Genomic DNA, 20,915 nt, shown 5'->3' with positions numbered 1-20,915 from the left:
TATATATATATATATATATATATTAAGTAATGTGATTGATAATTTAAAATTTATAAATCAAATTTTAATTAAATTAAAAATCCGTTTCATAAGAAGGAACAACAACAAAATCAATTATCTGTACGATCGTTTCGGAAAACAATGTTTTTATTGTGGTATACATCAAGTTATGTACAATAATTATATATAGTTTTTTGATAAGCAAGGTCTCCTCATCAGCAAATTTTGAAGGGTTTTTATTGAATTTAAAAGACACCATAAATAAACCTAGCATTAAAAGTAAGGCAGATGAATCTGAAAAATTGAAATAAAAGGTCTGGATTTAAAATTTATAAGAAAATTAATATGGGTTAGAGATAGAAATAAGTAGAGAAAAATATATATTTTTGAATTTACATAATAAATTTGCTTTAAAAATATATAGAGATATTTACCTTTTAATTTTTCGTTTTTTGAAATCAGGAACTGTGGTTAAAATAGTCATTTAGATGTTTGCTATAGCTTTTTATCTTATTGAATGATGAATTTTAAATATATATAAGACAAAATAAATTAATGAAATAATGAAAAAAATACATTATTAAATCTAAAATAAAAAATACATTATTAAATCTAAACTAAAATACATTATTAAATCTAAAAATAAAAAATACATTATTAAATCTAAACTTCAAATACAAGAAATGTAATGGAAGCTTTGCTTTTTTTTTACGATTTCGCTTCTTTTTTTATCAATTCGTCAATTTCTTCAACTGGTTGAAATAGCCAGCAAAATAATAGAATATAATCACTACTGAATAGCTAATTAACATATAATGCTTCTATTTATAATTTGACTTTCTCGAGGCTTCTTGATTCTGATCTGTCATTATTACAGCTTTTTTGACTTTTAATTCATTTAACAAATTAATTGATCGGATTTTGTTATTTGACTACATTCGGAGTCATGAACTTCATATTAGATTTCCTTCTACTATTTTAAGTGACATTTTTTAGCATAGAAATTTTCAAAGTTTACAATTTTATGCTAACTAGCAATTTTATATAATTTTCATGACTTTTATTTTACTTGTTATTTCCTCTGACAAAGAAGACTTTTAAAAAAACTTCATAGAATAAGGACAATCTTTCGTTATATTCCTTGTTTTTGAACTTTTAGTGAATTAATAAAGTCAATTCTTATTTTTCATCATTTTATTTTGTCTTATATCAATGATCTATTTATAATATCGAGCATCCATTCGTGAAGGTATGACGTAATATGCAATACATGCACACATACAAATAGCTTAAAGAAGAATGGTCTTAAATTAGTATCGCGGATTATCAAGAACTGATTCGTTCTTGTAGCCGAAGATGTGCGGCTGTCATTGAGAGCAAGGGCTCATTTACTAAATATTGATTGTACATGAGTTTTTATTGTCTTTTGACCGTTTTCATTGTTTTTCTCAATTTTATCCCTTACTTTTGGACGTCCTATTTTGAAAATAAATACATAAATAATTGTTATAATTCTTTTTCTATCCTTTCCAAATGATTCAACTTTTAGTATGTTATTGTGGATGATAACGACTACCAATTGTCAAAATATCAGCCTTTCACAGTTGTTATTTCTAATAAATATTAGGTTTTAAAATTGTGTCCCTTAGTTTTGGACGCTACTATATATATATATATATATATATATATATATATATATATATATATATATATATAATGATATTATTCCCCTCGATTTCGACTAAAATTGCTTGGAAAGCTATTTGTTTGTAGTGGTGAAGGCTTTGTGTAGAACAAGCCCCATTTTTGGCACAGCTATTAATTTTAGTCGGTGCAATGACTGCAACAAGACAGAGCAAACAGTAGACCTCAGGTTTTTTATAAGAGATTTTTCTTTCTCCTAGATGCATGTCTTAACGAAGGCTGGGAGTGCATCTATCCGAGTGGATTAAACACGCCCCCAGATGATAACCTTGAAATTTCTACACCCTGACGCGGTACATACAGCGCCTAGCATTCGCAAATAGTCACCCATGTGGTACTGGCCAGGCTCACCGTTGCTTAATTTCGGTGATCTGGCGAGAATCGGTGTGTCAACGTAATTATGCCGTATACATACACACACATACGCTCACACACATATATACATATATATATATATATAGAGAGAGAGAGAGAGAGAGAGAGGGGGAGAGAGAAAGAAGGAGAGCGAGAGAGAGGGAGAGAAGACAGCCAAAAATCCAGAAAGAGATTGATATAGATAACTAGAGAGAATGAGTGATATATATATATATATGTATATATATATATATATATATATATAGAGAGAGAGAGAGAGAGAGCGAGAGAGAGAAAGAGAGAGAGAAAAAAAAACAGCTAAAAATGCAGAAAGAGATATATAGATAACTGGAGAGAATGAGTGTGTGTGTGTGTGTGTGTGTGTGTGTGTGTGTGTGTGTGTGTGTGAGAGAGAGAGAGAGAGAGAGAGAGAGAGAGATTGAATAAACAGGTTTTGTAAGTGTGTTCCCCGTCCTATAAAACGTGTCATATCGTCTATGGGATTGATGCAATTGGATCACTTATTAGATTTATTCAAAAAGCTTCATGTATTTATTAACTTCGTCAAAGGACGTGATGTGTTTGAAGATTATTGGTGAGTGTTCCCTTGTCCGCTTTTCGACATCAGTCGACTCCAAAAAACTGGAAGCAAATAAATATAAAACGATATGAGCCAACCAAATGCAATAAAGGTTCGCGTTATGTGTTGAATACATTGGAAACGCTTGAAAACCCCCATCAATAAGAGTCACCGATTCTTGAAGTAATCGCATTTATATGAAAATAAAGAACGATAAAAGTACAGATTATATATTCGTGATAGAATTGCCGGAGAAAAATATTCGGTAAGTGCCGTTCAGCGTGGAGAATATTTTTATACACTAAAAGAGAACGCCCATCACAGAACGGGTAGACCAAATTTTACGAACAGGCCAGGTTTGCATCACTTTACTGCCCCCTTTCGAATATTTAAATAAAAATATAATAGAATAAATTCCATGCAAATCTTATATAATCTATATAAATAAAACAGTAGGAATATGTATATATGTATGTATGTATGTATGTATGTATGTATGTATGTATATGTATGTATTTATGTATGTTATGTAAATATTTAACCGATAAACTTTTAAATTACTGGTCACATAACACTGAAATTAACAGGAAATACTAATCATGCACCAAGGGTAGTTTATAAAGAGTAAAATCTTTGTTTGCATGGATGAATTACACGAACAGTTGTAAGTCGGCAAATTTAAATGCAAAATGTTAATTTCAGCTTGCCGACATTTTTTATTAATATACACGTGCGTAAACTAAGTATAGCTAAAAGTGGCTTCGTTTTATAACTTTCTTATCTATCTGTCAGATTAGCTCAAATGGTAGCAAACGCGGCTGGAGCGCTTTTTTTTTAGTTTCGATTCAAGTTATTTTTTTTTTATTTGAAACCAGTATTATACAGTAACGGCAAAAAGAAGGTCCGCACTTGTAATTTTTTAAAAATTGCAAATTTAAGCTAAATTTAATAACTGTTTAAACAACCTATACCTTATTTGATTCGCCTTTTATTCCTCTATAATTCTACCTGTTCATATTTGACTTTTAATTGAAATATTCTAGTGTTCACGTCAATTTAAAACATAACTCCAAATTGAGGAGGCAAAAAGAAAGTCCGCAGCAACAAATTCATTTAAAACCAGCTTAAATTATCTCCCCTAAATCAGTTTAAAATATCCACCAACAGGCAGCAAAGCATCTCTAATCGTTATTGTTGTTGCTCCAGGTTATACAACGTAACATTTAGTCCATATGCCACGACTTTCTCTTAGTGATCGTCAGGAGCTCATTAATCCCCACCTTTCTAGTTTATCCAATCGAGAAATCAGCCGCAGATTGAAATGTAATGAGAAAGCGGTACGAAAGACTGTGCAAAAGCACCAAAACACCGGCAGTGTTCGTGGTGCCCCTACATCTAGTTGTACTAGAGTTACTTCTAACAGGGAAGACAATGATATCAAGATCCGCAGTAAGACAATCGTGCAATCTTGTTAAAAGTGCTCCCTTTCTAATGTCAAAAACAGATTAAAGGAATTTAATTTGCGAGGATATGTTGCAAGATGCAAGCCAATGATTTCTGTAAAGAACAGACAGTGCCGTCTGGACTTTGTCAGATGCAATGAATGTCATGACTGTTCATATTAGTCAAAAGTGCTTTTTAGCGACGAAAGAATAGGCTAGGCAGTGATGGTAGGCAGTACATTTGTCGGAGGAAAGACGGAGAATTTAATCCTAGGTGCTCAGTTTCAATGCTGCAAGGTGGTGGACGTTCAGTTTTGGTGTAGGGCATTATTAGTATCAATGGTCCAGGGCCTATAGTTCGCTTGCAAGGTCGAGTTAATTCGATCAAGTACATTAATATGTTGACTGAGCATTTTCTACCCTACTTTGGTCGGAATTTAGATGATAATCCCATCTTCATGCAGGATAATGCTCCCATTCACACAGCTAGCAATGTCAAGAGGTTCCTGGAAGAGCATGATGTTCCGTGTTTGGATTGGCCTGCACAGTCTCCAGACCTCAATCCTATCAAAAACGTATGGCATTATATCAAGCAACAGCTACGCAATGATAAAATTTCAAATTTGGAAGAACTTTGGACAAAAATTAAAGAAAAGTGGGATGCCCTTTCCCCAATGTATTGCTGCGGTCTAATTCAAGGCATTCACGAAAGATTGCAGGCTGTCAAATTGCAGAAGGGCTATGCTACTAAATATTAACTAGTTCATTGTGTTCCTGTTGTATGTGTGTGGCATTAATGTCCTAAAGTTACATTTAAATAACAATTTTCCATTGTTTGTCTCAGCTATAACTATGGCGTGGCATTTTTCCCTCCAGTACCTAAAGCAACAAATCCCAGCGATTGCATGCGCATTCTGGAAAGTTTTAGCTCAGAACACGAAAGAAATAGCGCAGAAGCAACGTTGCCACCTTCAATTAAATTTTCTGGTCGGTGGCTAACAGGTCTTATTCTGACATACATAGAGGCAAAGATAACCAGACTCTTGCTGTCAAATCCTCTCCACTGTGGATGGTTCTGTCAGAAACCAGAATTCTAAACAGCATAGCTCTGACGGGTTTTCATCTAATTAATCTATGCCCTTAAAACTCTCTGGTACTCTAGCTAGGAAACGAGCTTCTCGTCAAAATAAAGCAACACGCATACATATAGGCAGGTCGGCGGCGGTCAGCAAGGAAGGTATGATTTTAAGTTGAATAAAATATTAATGTTTAAATCATATTTGTAACTAAAAGATAACACGATCAATATGTAATATCAATAGCTGAGCGGATGGGAGGCCGTGTATACTGGAATATCAGAATAAATAGCTGGAGAATTAACGTATGCTACCATCCCGTAACAGGAGGGCTTCTTCTAGGCGCTCATATATTTATTTATTTATTTTTTTGCTATCTTACGTTATTCCTACTTAACATCAATAGCTGATCGAATGGTAGGCCACATATAGTGGAATAGCTAACCCATAGCTGATATGTTATCATATGCTACCATTCCGAATTAAGATCGTTTCTTTTGTGGGTTTAGAGTTTTCTAAAGTTTTTATTTTTATTTTTACGTAACACATTCACGAGTGCTTATCTTAGCACCATGTACTTAAATCTATGTCGAAAATGTATGCATCTAAGCCTCAAGTGGCACTGCCTTTTAAGCAGTAGAAGTAAAATACAAATAAACTGACCGGAACTCTGCGATTGAATGAGAATCAATGTTACATACTTTTTTTCACTGGGCTAATAACACCATATTACTTTCTTTATTTTTACTGCCGCACTCTCCATCCAGTTTTCCCCTTAATATAGCCGGAAGAAACTTTGAATTAATGTCGTATACACATATTTTATAAAAATCTGATATATTTTCGAAGAATTATATTCCCATTGGTCACTTAAATGTGGGAACCAATAGATATTTGATATGTAGGAGGTAAATTAGATATTAGAGACCTTTTCTATTTTCATTACCGAAGAATTCTATACATATAATATAAATTTCATAAAAAAGGATATATTTGAAGTTTTAAAGATGTTTCGGCCTCATAGCTCCCATAGGTTAGGGATACTAACAGATTCGACAAAAACTTCCTTTATCTCTTTCATTTCAACAATTTCTGGAAGGCCCTATGGATCATCAAAGTTAAGCGACGTGGAACCTGGTCAGTACTTAATGGGTGACCATTTGGGATTTCCAGGTGCTGTATGTGTTCTGCGTTTATCTCGGTATTGTTTTCAGACGTCCTGGGCTTCCCACTGGACTCAAAAAGTACCGATTAAGGAGAGGTGTGTTTAGGGATTGTGCAACTCTTGCCCCACAATTACACGCGCAGCTGTCCCTACAGGACAGATATTTTGTCTTTCGAGACTGAACGGAGGCATCGGTATTTTATGTGTATTATTTAAATTTCATAAAACTAGAATATATTTAATGTTTTCCCCAGTGAATTTTACATAAATATCAATTTTATATTTTATGTAGTTTCTCTAACCTTTATTTCTATATGGATCACAGTAACACAACACTCCTTGAGATTTATATACATGGATAAAGGCTATTTTAACAATTTTAGACTGAGAAATTACTTTATGCTTTAAAAACTTACACAATCTATGTCGCTCTGTAAAATTTCGGCTTCTGAAACATTAACATTATGATATAGCCAAGCCTTTTTACGGGATTGGAGGGGAACAAACTTCTCATCTGAATACTAATCGGTACGTACCATATTATTTAAGAAATATAATCCAATGACCAACTCTAGGAGTACCCGGATCCGAAAATTTTTCTATGCCTACGTTTTAAAAAGAAAATAGTCTCTGATATTTTTACCACTAATCATTTAATCTCGTGTTCTAAATAATTTGAATACAAAACAACTAATTTCGTTTCCTAAAGTGGGTAATAATCCCCTTCTGGAAGGAGGGAAAAGTACATTTTGCACTAAAAATCAGTGAAACATCCGAAAACATTTAAAGAAATTCTACCAGGAGACTATCATATAAAAGGTGCCTTCAATAAGTTTCCAGACTCTTTTATTTTTCGAATGGGTATTTTTATTGATAGTACACAGATGAGACTAGTTCCCTTCGAAGTAATCTCCTTCGGCTGCAATGCACTTGTACAGGTCCAACAACTTCTGGAAGGTTCCATAGAAGCTCACTGGTGTGAGCGTTTCAATGACCTTCGTCACAGCCTCTTTCACCTCCTGAATTTTCTCATAAGGACAGCCTCCCAGGTTTTGCTTGAGATTAGGGAGCAAGATCTGGACTATAGGAAGGACTCTTTAAGTGTTCCTAAACCAAAACGTAGATTCCATGAAATAGGTTTCTTTCTTATAACTGCATGTCTGTGGAGTCTAAGACAATTTTAAATGCCAGTACAAAAAAGTCTGGAAACTTATTGAAGATACTTCGTGTGTGTGTGTCTATATATATATATATATATATATATATATATATATATATATATATAAGTCGCTTTGTGTGAGTGTGCGAGAGAGTTCCTTCCTCATAGTTTCCGAAATGACTGAGCTTATCTTTTGCAAATTTTACACAAAGCTAATTTGTATATTTGGTAGTGTTCTTAGATGTGTTTTGTTCAGAAATTTATAAGTATCGAAAAAATCCGAAAAATCCGATCTTACAAATAGCCTTTCTCTCTTACGCGTAACAAAGAATAATCTTAACAAAGAATAATCTTAACGAAGAATAATTTTTACAGGGGAATATTTTACATTAAGCAGACCAAAGGGAGATGGAAACATTTAAGCAAATTATTTCTTCTTAAAAAAAGAAGGATTTATTATAATCTGGAGATATAGCTTAGTAGTAGAGCATTCGATTTCAGATCGAATGGTCCCCCTGTTTGCTAAAGTACCATTTAAAATGGTTACAAGTCATTTTTGTCGTTTGCATATTTAAAAACTAAACACTCAACAGAAATAGCCTCTTTCTTGTGAATCAATCGTCAATCCCAAATATCAGCTGACGTAATATTGTAAACAAATAAAAATAGAATTTTATATATATATATATATATATATATATATATACAAACACACACATACACACACATACACACAACAATGAGCACACTCGAAAGCCACTTAATAAATGCTAAATATTTGGAAGCTGGACACTACAGGACGTGTCATTAAATGTTGATAACTGTTTTTAATTTATGATATAAATCTCACCTGTCTGTTTAAATGTATGTATGTATGTATGTATGTATGTATGCCTTAAACTTTCGACAGAGGCGACGGATTTTCACGAGATCGGTATCGTTTTATAGCTGGACCCTTTGGACGAGAAATCTCGAAAATTTGGCAAAAAATATTAATTCTTTTACCCTCAACTGGACACTTTTCTACAGAGAAGGGTTGCTTTTTCGCCCATATTTTCGAAATTCATCTCTTTTTGATTGACTAGCCTTAATTTCAACCTACGTCACATCCGGTTTGGCGAGATATATATATATATATATATATATATATATATATATATATATATATATATATATATATATATAACATTTTTATTTATATAGACAAATATTACATAGTCGCTACACTGAACATGCTAATGTTTCGGAGCAATTGGTTTATTAAAATATCAAAAGTTCCTCGTCAGGCAACGAAAATAAAGTTTATCTGCTATTCAAAGCATCTGGTTCTTTAATGAAAAAAGTGAAACGTATATTTATTCTATAAAAATAAAATATTAAATCGCTAACTTTAAGTGGGAGGGGTGATATTATTATTAATTAGTCATTTTTATGGTATCTTAGATAATTTCTTTCATTTAACTATTACACTTAATTATTTTATATATAGTTTCTAGATTATATATATATATATATATATATATATATATATATATATATATATATATATATATATATATATATATATATATAAGTGCCCTTCTCTCTGTGTGTGCGAAACATCTTTACAAAACATCTGTGTAAATATTTGGTCTACAGATATTAAACTTGATGTATAGGTTCGGGAACACTTTTTTTTTAAATCTGTAAAATAGCTGTTTGGAGTTAAAAAAATGATGATGATGATGATGCTGATAATAATAATAATAATAATAATAATAATAATAATAATAATAATAATAATAATAATAATAATAATAATTAAAATCAGTCGACTTTGTCAGAAGTAAATCGATTAACTTCTAAGCATGCGTACATATATATTTTTAGTTTGAAGTTGCTCAATTTTTTTAAATCTAACCTGATAGCTTAGACGGTAACGATAAAAGCTGAATCACTAAATAACCACTAAGGTTGGAGTGCTTAATGTTTTAGTTTCGATGGCACCGAAGGCATTTTTAGTTGTTTTTCTTTTTCTTTTGAAATCGTTACTTTTTTTTTTCTTCTAATGTTAATATTTTAGTTTCGCTGGCATCAAACACATTTTTAGTTTGTTTTTATTTTCATTTTGAAATCGTTTCTTACATTTTTTTAATAAGGTTCGTCCAATCATTTAGCGAATGAACTGTATTTCTCTCTTTTTTTTTTTCTTTTTTTTTGTGTTTCAAACTGTTTTTGGGAGGCTAAATATGTTTTAACCTTAACCCTAAGCTACCTTTTCTCCACGTTAAAAAAACGACCCTGGTGTCTAACCCTGTCCCGTGGGGAGTCATAGTAAATAGGTACTATAATTCTTTCTCTAACCCCGACCCTAATCCTAATATAAATAAAAGAGCGCATTTCTGTTTGTATTTATTGCAATTTAGCCTGGGGATTTTCCCCTCAGCACCAAAGTGAACAGGGTCTGCTTTTTCTCTTGTTACAACGATATGTTGCTACTGCTGTGCAGTTCTAGGAGATTCATCCTCCTAGGTTTTTGCCTTTTCGTTTTGAAAATCAGTTAGTTTATTGCTAATCACCTGAGGTGCTCCTACGGGAGAATGCTGATGGTGGCTACAAGCCCACTTTCTGGAGTTTGTTTCACATTTTCCTGCCGTCGAAGGGAGATAAATAACTCATTTAATGTTGGTACTAATTGTCTGTTCGGTAACTCCGTCATTTCTGATTTGTTTCGTAGATTGCAATCGGAAACAATTGAACCAATATGGCTCCTATCCTTTTATCCTATAAAGAATAAAAAAAAAAAAGATATCTCCCGTTTCATGTTGGTTGAAAAACACTTATTTCTGAAACAGACAAAAAAGCAACAACAACAAAAAACAGAAACGGAATGTTGATTAGTGTGTTTCGTCCCTGTTTGTCCCGGAAACGATGTAGATATCGTATGGTACGTAGGGATTGGTAAACTAGACGGACATCTTTGAATGTGTACGCGTTTATATAGCAAGTTGCATGTGTTGCCATAAACAGTCTGGCGTAGAGATGTCTAAATTTAACCTCCATATTTCCATTGATAAAAAAAGAAGAAAAACCCACGGAAGTAGGCAATCCCTATAAGTACTTTGAGAGGCCATTAGCCACTTTAACATGACCGTTGTAGTTTACGTAATATAATTAGCATCGAGTATCAGTCATGCAATAAATATCTTCAGGAGTTACGAGGAACAAGAATCAAATTGTGAATGAAAATAAATAAATAAATAAATAAATAAAAGAAAGGGCGGATATGGAGTACTAGTTGTAAAAATAAATGACTAAATATACCGCTCCTTGTCTCAAATATTTTATTTTTATATCTGAAACGGGATATATTTAAGAATATATTTAAAGAATACAATCAGAAAACACGCACACATATATATAATTAAGTATTATGAGGTAATATATTGTTTGCAGTATTTACTTCGACAGTGTTCAATGCATGAGTAATGCATAATAGTAGTAGTAGTAGTAGTAGTAATGGTTATAGTGGTATTATTAGAGTAGGAAAATATATAATTAGTTACACAGGAACATTCCTTGTTCATTCTTGCGGGATGTCTAAATGTAACAAATGCCGGACTCTCTTCAGCCTCTGTTTATCTCACAAAGCCGTGGAGAAAAACATCAGCAGAACCTAGATGTTGTTTCTATTTCCTGTAATATCTGTATATCCATAAAAGTGAAATTGATTGTGTATGTGTGTGTACATTTCTCTACCAAACTACTCTGTCAATTTTCAGTCTACAGACTCGAGATTTGACATAAAGGGTATTGAGATTTGGGAAAATCTTTTTTATTCGGTTTTTGGCCAGAAATTTGGCTGTCAAGGGGTCAAAGTTCAACAATTTGACATTTGAAAACTCTGCCAAACTCCTCCGGCAATTTTGGTCTAAACACTTGAAATTTTAGATGTAGGTTACTTGGACATGGATCAAACTTTTTAATTTGTTTTGAGTCTAAAACAAAAAATTCTAAGGGGTCAAAATTGGGTTCAAAATTTAACAAAATATTTTACCTCTGCGGTCTCTACTTAATTAATCAGCTAATTTTTTGTCTAAACATTTGAAATTTTACATAAAATGTATTCAGACATAGACCAAGCTTTTACTCGGTTTTTGGCCAAAAATTTGGCTTCCAAGAGTTCAAAGTTCAAAATATTTTACCTTTGCGGTCTCTAGCAAACTATTCAGCCAATTTTGGGTCTATACATTTGAAATTTTACATAAAGGGTATTCAGATATGTAGCAAGCTTTTAAATCAGTTATTGTGTGAAAGTTTGGCTGCCAAGAGGTCAAAGACCTTTGCAGACTCTACCAAACTCCTCCGCCAATTTTGGGTCTAAACACTTAAACTGTAGATGTAGATTACCTGGGCATGATTCAAACTGTTTAATATATATATATATATATATATATATATATATATATATATATATATATATATATATATATATATATGCACATAAAGCTATGAACAGTACATTGGGTCCGAGCAAAGCCGAGCTGAACGGTTAGTATATATATATATATACTAGCAAAAGTACCCGTCGTTGACTGGGTTCAAAAACAGCCTACAGAAAATGGACTCTGATTTATGAAAGTATGATAGGTTATGAAAAGGAAGAGTTGTAAAGTTTCGAATTTGGGGGTATCAAAACCAAAGCAAAATATGATGAAAGTAAAAATAAAATAGATAAACCCCATAATTTATTATACCATACCTGTTCACACTGAAACACTTATCACAATATTCTGTGGATCTATATTAAAACACCTTGTTAAACTTTGTGACGTATTTCCATTCTATGGAGGTCAGGCGCCAACGAACACCCCATAATTTTATTATACCATATTTCATCAAACTGAAACATAATTATCAAAGTATACTTACGGAAATAGATATGAAAAGTCTTTATTAAAGTTTGTGCCTATTTCCATTCTATGGAAGTCAGGCGCGAACGCAGACCCCACAATTTTATTATACCATCCCTATTTAAGTAAAAACATACTTATCAAAGTATTATTATGTACATCTATATCAAAAACACTTGTAAACGTTTTTTTTTAATTTTTAATTTTTTTGTTTCCATACTTTGTGGACCAGGCGCGTACGCAGACCCCACAATTTTAATGAATCATCATTATGCCAAACTAATCAAACATTCCCATTTCGGTGGCTGATACATCTTCTATCATTATATGTGATCAGTTTTATATAATATTCAACTATATAGGAGTCTATTCGTGTCCAGACACACACAGACGTTCAGCTTTATATATAAAGGTGAGGATTTGAAATTTCTTGATAAAACAGCAAAACAAGATGTTTGGCATCTTTTTAAGTATTTGGAAAATAGATGACGCATACATATATATATATATATATATATATATATATATATATACATTTATATATTATATATATATATATATATATATATACATTTATATATTATATATATATATATATATATATATATATACATTTTAATTCATTTCACTGCAAATGTAATCTCATGAACAGTCGACTTCTGAACAAACTTATTTTTTTCTCAAATATATATCACGTGATACCAAGACGTATCATCATATAGCCTTTGTTTAAAATGAACCTTGTGTGTTACGTGACTATACTTGCTATCTGATGCAACCCATTAAACATAATATATCATTTCTTAATTTTAAATGAAAAGAAATGACACATGATTTTAAAAGTTTTAGATCAGCAAGAGAATATTATTATTATGAGATAAAACATGAAACTGCAGTAAAGTGTTCAGAGAATCTATATCATTATTTATTATTGTCTTCTCTGTTTTTTTGGGTTTTTTTCATTCAATGATCAATTTTTTTAATTTGAACTTCAACTTTTTAAAATTAAAGTTCGCCTACTTTATATAAAACCGAACTATTTTAATTTGAAGTTGTCACGTAGTATAATTAAGTGTAAAATTAAAATTCAAGTTCCGTCCATTTCTAATTTAACCTTTTGTTAACTTGAAATAAGTCTTGCTTTTTTATTTGAAGGCTAAATGTCGTATATCTCTCTAACAGTTCCCGTTTTGACCCAGGAAAATAGAGGTCATAGCTGAGGTCAAGATAAAATGGCCGCCTGCTTTGACCGGATAAATCGGAAGTTAACGAGAGCATGGAAATAGAAGCACTTGAATTCGCCGACCGTTTTGTAGAAAAGCGTAGGTCGAAAACGAGGCAGAAAGAAATGACGTAATTGGTAGGAAATGGCTAAGACTGGCAGTCATCTTTTAATTCTTGGTTTATTTAAACAAGAATAATAACGAGTTTTATTTTTAGCCGAAGGCTTATTTAATATGATACAAGCGGTCGCTATCTCACTTGTTTTTTTTTTCTCAATTAAAAATAGTTAGACTTGAAATTAAAAGGATCTTCACGTTAAAATGTTGTTTTTTTGTGTGTGTTTTGAAATGTTGCAGTTGTTACTGCCGTGAACTGCCAACTCTGTGACATTACTTTTATCATTGGAAGTGACGATGGTTCAGTAGTTAACGACATGGACTATTAACCTGAGTATGTTAAGTTCCTATCCAGTTCGTTTCACTAGAAATACTTTCACCTAGAGATATTGGCAACATTCACGTTGTCCGCCCCGTAAGTACTCGATGTTTTTCTAGAAAGAATTCTAACGAGAAAAATATCGGACAACAATACGAACAATAGAATCATTCGATTCGTATTCATTCATTCATTCATTTAATTGGCAAAGAATAAACGCACAAGGGGGGAAAGTAAGTGAGAATTTAGGGGGCTATGTACACACAGAGGAAAAACTGTGGAGGTTCGACCAGCATTAGTCCAAGGCTGCTTTGAAGCTCTGTAGTGTGGAGTGATCTACGACCTCATCGGGTATTGGTTCCACGGAGATGCCACTCGAACCGAGAGCGCTGTTTGGCGTCGAAGCCTCCGGAACCGTCGAAGGTAGACCTTTTTCGCGTACCAACGGAGTCTGGGATCTGGGCAGGGTGAAGAACAGGTATCAGTCCAGGCTGTACCACCCATGAAAGATGTTGTAGACGAAGGTGAGATCGCCTCAAAGCCTGCTGCGCTCAGGTGAAAAAAAATTTAGAGCTTTTAGACGTGGTTCATAAGATAGACCTCTGAAGCCATACACCATTCTCGTCGCCAATCGCTGTACCTGTTCGGGATGCTGGACGTCTTTCACGTAATAGAGGGATGTGGCCTAAATAAGTCGGGAATCGGTCACGCCAGGGAGGTGTAGAGGGGCAGAAAGATGGCGGAAGTGAGACAACCAAAGAAGCGGCGAATAAGGAACAGGATATCCCTGGCCTTGTTAGCAGCAGTGATTTAGTGTTCAGGGGGTGAGTATGTTGATTGCATAATCACTCCAAGATCCTCGGTTTGACTGACAGACTCCAGCAGCCAGTTATTTGGTTGGAAGTCAAGGGGGAATAGAGGATCTGGGGGATGCTGTTCCACTACCATGTGGCTGCACTTGGCAACGTTTAAACTCAGGTCCCAGTCCAGTGATCATCTTCAGACTTTATGGAGGCAACGCCAGGGATCTTCATAGCCGCTGCGGGGAGCAAGGATTTTGACGTCATCGGCGAACAGGAGGGGTAGCTGAGAAATCACTTCGGACAAATTATTAACAAGAATGAGAAACAACAAGGGCCCAGTGACTGAACCCTGTGGCACACTACTTGTTGCACTGCATTCATGGGAAAGGCAGCCGCTCACTTAAACTGGAAGATGCGGTCAGCGAAGAAAGCGCCGACTCACTACGTAACCTTAAGATGGACCCATACGCCAGAGCTTGATGAGAAGTAGACTATGATTTAAAGAGTCAAAAGCTTTGGCAAAGTTCAGAAAGACAATGTCCGCAGTCTCTCTTGTCTATGATTCTCGTCAGCGACTCTCTCATAGCTAAAAGGTTTGTTAGACAAAACATCTTCGGCACAAAGCCGTATTGGGATTCATAGATTTGCTCGGCCCGTATAAGGTGGGACATTATCGTTCTATTTAGTAACACTTCCGTGACTTTACAGACAATAGAGCTGAGCGAAACAGGCTGGTAGTTTACAGGGTCTTCTCTGTTACCCATTTTGAAGATGGGGCAGATCGTAGCAGCACGCAGATCATTGGGAACAATGCCGGTAGTAAGGCAGGTTAAAAAGGCATCGAGGAGGATAGAGATGGAAACGGCGAACTCTTTGAGGATTCGGAGGTGGACACTGTCAGAACCAGGACCCTTTGTTGCATCAAGTAATCTGAGGGCTCGCTGAACGTCTTCTCTGTCGAACTCGATTTGCGGCATAAGTGGGGTTCTCTGCCATCATCTGTTCTGAATATAGTTGAGAAGGTTACTGCAAAAACAGCAGATTGTTCAGTAGGGTTTTCAACAATCGCTTGGACGTCTTCAATTTGACAATATGGTTGTTTACGCAGGCATTTCGTTAAGCATACATAAAGAACGCTTTCAGGTTTCGATTAGCGTCGTTGGTCTTTGAACTTTAAGTGTTCTTGCTTCTCAGTGTGCCTTTTGTATCGTGCGTAGGCGGCATCCAATTTGTAGCTAATGTACTCCTGCCAAGCTATGCCCCTTAGAGTTCTCTCTGTTTTCCCATTTTTCGTCATCCACGGTTTCTTCAGAGGTAGAGTAACTTCTGTGATCCAAGCATTGCATGCTTAAACGCTGTCCAGAGGTCTTCGACTGAGATCAATGAGCTCATGGTATGCCAATCATTAGTGTTTGCAGCATCAAGAAGAGCTGGTATATTGGTGGATGAGGTCACGCGTCGTGGCATGTTGGATGATTGAGAAGGGGAGAAGGAGGTGAGCATGCTGAAACTCAGGACGCAGTGATCGCCCAACCCTAAAGACGGTATGGTGGTGACGTTTGAAACAGATCGGAGGTATGACGTAAAGACCATATCAAGAGTCGATGGTCGATTTCCACCACGAACGCAGGAGGGGGAGGGGCTTACATGCTGGGAAACAATCTTCCGACACCACAAAAAGACTTTGGTCGAAGGGCAGATGCTATGGGGATGCATGATGCGACAAACTAGCCGATTCTGGATACATTGAAGTAATCGATGATAAGACATCCTTAATGCGTTCGGGAAATTAATTCTATGGCAGGTAAGAGATGTTGATCGTCAGTAAGTTAAGATTTTCGAGATCAGTAGGCGACCAGAATGGGAAGCGTAACTGCAGTGATGGAAACTACACAGTTAAGCATCATAGTTCGTCGTCTGGCAGGCATCTAGATGGAGGGACTTCGGTCGGTTTGAGGGATGATGTCACGTAGACAATAATACCGCCACGGTTCTATTGACTCTACCACATCTGAAAGTGGAGTAGCCCCGTAGATGAATTTCAGCTTCCAGAACAGCAGCGTATAACCACGATCTGTGATGACGACTACATCAGGAACAGTTTGCAAGACTTGGCCTTGAAGCTCGGCGAATTTCGATGGAAGGGAACATGCATTGGCGTAGAGGACGGTTACTGAGTTCTCTGAGATTGTGCTGGGGGCACGAATTGGCGAGACAAATAGAAGTGGGGCTGTGTTGATGCACTTTGGGATACACTGCAGACTTCCAATTTGTTACCTGGCCGGCTGAAACCATAATTGGATGGGTCCACAGGTAGGACTGGACGATTTAGCGATGACCAATTTGGAAGAATTTTTCAACTGGCGATTTTGTGATGTGCTCCGGCACTCCAAATCTCATTTCTCATTTCTTTTCTAGAAATACTACAAGGTCAGTTATATATTACAAGGTCACTTATATATATATATATATATATATATATATATATATATATATATATATATATGAGCAAACAGTTAATAAAATATGTTAAAAAACACTTTGAAATGAGTTAAAAACATATTTAATCTGAAGAGGAAACACTAGATAAATGGATAGTCCTTAATCCGCGGAGTTTCGAAGAAATACTTTCCTTCTCATCAGAGGGTAGGAATTAGCAAAATGCGGGATCGGATTTTGCATGGAGAAGTATTTGATGAAACAACAGGTAAGTCAAAGATCGTACTTGAAAACAAAATAAGTTAAGCAGAGGGAATATGGTAAAGAAAAAGGTGATTACACATGAATGGATAGTCTGGTGGAAGATAAAAAATCCAGTGACGGTAAAATCCAAATGAAAAACTTCAAGAGAGTTAAAAGAATTTCCATTTTTACAAGTAAAATCCAAGGAAATCCCGTAATTGGAAGAAGATGGTCCATAATAATCCAAAGGCAGAAATCCATGGAATAATTCACAAACGCCAACAAGGAAAAAATAATATTAATAAAAGAGAAATAAAATGTGCTTTTCCCTCTACTTCCGAGACATAACTATAAATCTATAACTATATATATATATATATATATATATATATATATATATATATATATATATATATATATATATATATTGTTTTCATGATAAACAAACTTGAATAATACCTGAAAACTTGTCAATAACTCAGACATACTCCTTTTTTTACACTGATCTAATTTTTGCTGTGATGACTCTCTTTGGTTCAAGAACAACTTCATAATTGTTTTTTTATAGACGTTATTTTTTTGATATACGGCATAATCCCGGTGAATCACCGGTTCCCGTCAGATCACCGAATGTAAGCAACGTGGACCCTGGTCAGTACTTAAATTAGTTACCATCTGGAATTCCAGGTGATGCATGTGCTCTCCGCTTACTTTGGCATTGTTTCCAGTCAGCCTTGGGCTTCTCTTTGCCATTGGACCAAGCAGTGCCGATTCAGGAGAGGTGTGGTTGGAGATTATGCAACCCTTGACTCACAATTACACACGCAGATACCCTTATAGAGGTGTCCATTGTCTCTTGAGACTGAACAAGGGCATCGATCTTTGAGAAAACCACACATAAAACAAATTCGATGAATGTGATACTGTAGAGTGGTCGTTACACTCCAAACCACTCTCGGACCCCCACGCCGTCCGGTACCGTTACAAAGGAACAAACAAGCAAAAGTAATTAAATCCGACTGTTTTTTTTTTCTGTTTTAGCAAAAGGCATTTATTACCATTACTTTCCAACCAATGTCTGCTTCTTGTTTTTTTTTAACTGTTCAATTTGTCTGCCATGAGATTAACAAAACCCCGCTGTATCGATACCAGCTTAAAAGTATCTCGCCGCAACCACGGTGCCGTACGTCCACCTCGCCCGTCCCATGCTTTTCTTCTCTCCAACTACTTTCTGTTCTTGTTTTTTTATTTTGCTTGTCACGCAAGACTGTGCACACTTGCTATTTTCCATAATGCTTAAACGGTTGCTACTGCTGCTGCTAATACCTTCGCTAGATATCTGTCATTCGACTACTGGTGATATTTCCACATGCGCTCATACACGCTCTGTTACAATACTCCCTAGAGATAATCATGAAAGTGACCCCATATATAATTTCGCTCCAAGAATGTCTGGTGGTCATTTATAATTGAAACTTAGAAAATCAGATATCACTCAAGCAGTAAGATATTTTAAGAAAATCGCTCCAGACAAGGTATAGAGCCACTTGATGTAAGGAGCTAAAAAGAACGTAAGATAGTAATCGCAAAGACAGGAGATGCCTATTGACCACAGTCTTACAAAGATCAGAGCTAGAGGTAGGAAGAAATTAATTATCAGAAAGAACGTTCTATAAGCCTGCAGTTCTGAAAAGAAGCGACGAGAATAGGAAACGGCATTAAAATGAGGTATCGAAACAGTGAATTGCTGGAGACCACTAGACCAAGGAGTCAAACGAGCTGTAACAAAGGACGAGGGTTGTAGATTAGGCAATTCTGAAGAACATATGTCATCATTAGGACTATGACAAGAAAATATTCTTATCATTGTTTTGACTCTAGTATATATCCGACACAGTTAGACACAGTTAATCACTCGAGAACCACATCACTCAATATAAAAAAAAACATAAGATATTAACTGATATATACTCAAGAGGCAAAATAATGAAAAGAATATTCTCTTGTCATAGCCCTAATCATCATAGTATTTACGACTAAAACTAGCAACATCACCTAATCATCATAGTATTTACGACTAAAACTAGCAACATCACCACTGTGAGTCAGGTTGTAGAGAAGAAGGAAAGCATGGGCCAATCAAGTTACAGATACATTTTCCGAAAAATATCTAATATGCACGAATACTTTCAAAGCATAAGAAAATGTGATGGTGTTTTCTTTTGATCGGACTTTGCCAGATAGGGACAGAGCATCCACCAGCCCATAATATGACAACAGTACTCGATATATAGCATGGTAGTAGAGTTTTAGAGATGAAGAATTGCTTCAGGTGTGAAAAAGTGTTTAGAGCGATAAGGTGCACCGATTTTACGGGAAGCAAGGCGAGTAACTGATCTATTATATGAACGCGAAGAAAGATTTGAAGAAAAATACGGACATAAACGTTTCAGAGTCTATTTCTCCTTAAGAGCAGAGCCATTCACGAGAACCTCAGCACAAAAAGGGACATGCTTTTGATTAAAAGGTGGGTTCATGTTGAAACGATTGTACATGTTAATTATACGTTCTTTGCCTTTGAGCCAAGATTAAAGTGTAGTGTCTTTTCTTCAGATACTACACTTCAAATTCTTGTTCTCTGTCAGTGAAAGAGAAAACCTTCATGACTGAGACAATTTTTATTTGTGCCGTTCCTTTTCTCTACGTTAAATAAGGACCCTGGTGTCTAACTCTGTCCCATGGGGAAATATTGTAAATAGGAACTATACGTTCTTGGCCTTCGGGCCAAGATCAAAATGTAGTATCTCTTCTTCAGATCCTCAACTCACCCGGCAAGTACAACTTGCCCGCCCGGGCCCTACGAGGCCTGGGCAACGAAGTTCAAGCAAAGATCATATGTGGGGGCAATCCCACATATAAGACCTTGCTCTTGTAGCAATCAGTTATTGGTCAATATAGGGGAAACCCTTCATAACAATTGTCACTATCTAGTTCCCCTACTCTCCGTCGAATTGGTCCCCTTTTCCCCAATTTCTCCACCACATTAAAAAATGGCCTTGTGCCTAATTTGCTCAGTGGGGAAGCAAATAAATACAATCTCTTCTTCAGATCCTACACTTCAATTTCTTGTTCTCTGCGTATGAAGGAGAAATCCTTCACGACTGAAACATTTTTATTTTTGTTCCTTTTCTCCACGTTAAATAATGACCCTGGTGTCTAAATCTGTCACGTGGGGAGGCATTGCAAAAAGGAACTATTTATTTTGAGGTCACCTTATATTGCTATATCGTAATCAGTTGCTATGTCACGTTTAAGTTTGAAATTGTATTTTCGTTTGTCTATTCCATGTTCTTATTTAAATAACGGTTCCGTCGTTAATGCACAAATGGAATGGATGTC

At 35.2% G+C, this 20,915-nt stretch overlaps 1 protein-coding gene across 1 annotated transcript; it reads right to left on the bottom strand.

The window, feature by feature from the left end:
- Positions 1–15,340: 15,340 nt before the first annotated feature.
- LOC145240124 (uncharacterized) lies at positions 15,341–15,811 on the bottom strand. The gene has a single exon (XM_080103737.1). The coding sequence runs from the start codon at positions 15,809–15,811 to the stop codon at positions 15,341–15,343; it is 471 nt and encodes a 156-aa protein (XP_079959863.1).
- Positions 15,812–20,915: the final 5,104 nt, after the last annotated feature.

Source organism: Euprymna scolopes, chromosome 2 (assembly GCF_053919585.1).
Source record: "Euprymna scolopes isolate OS-2025 chromosome 2, ASM5391958v1, whole genome shotgun sequence".
NCBI classification, from domain to species: domain Eukaryota; kingdom Metazoa; phylum Mollusca; class Cephalopoda; order Sepiida; family Sepiolidae; genus Euprymna; species Euprymna scolopes.
This window is presented reverse-complemented; position numbering and strand designations above follow the sequence as displayed.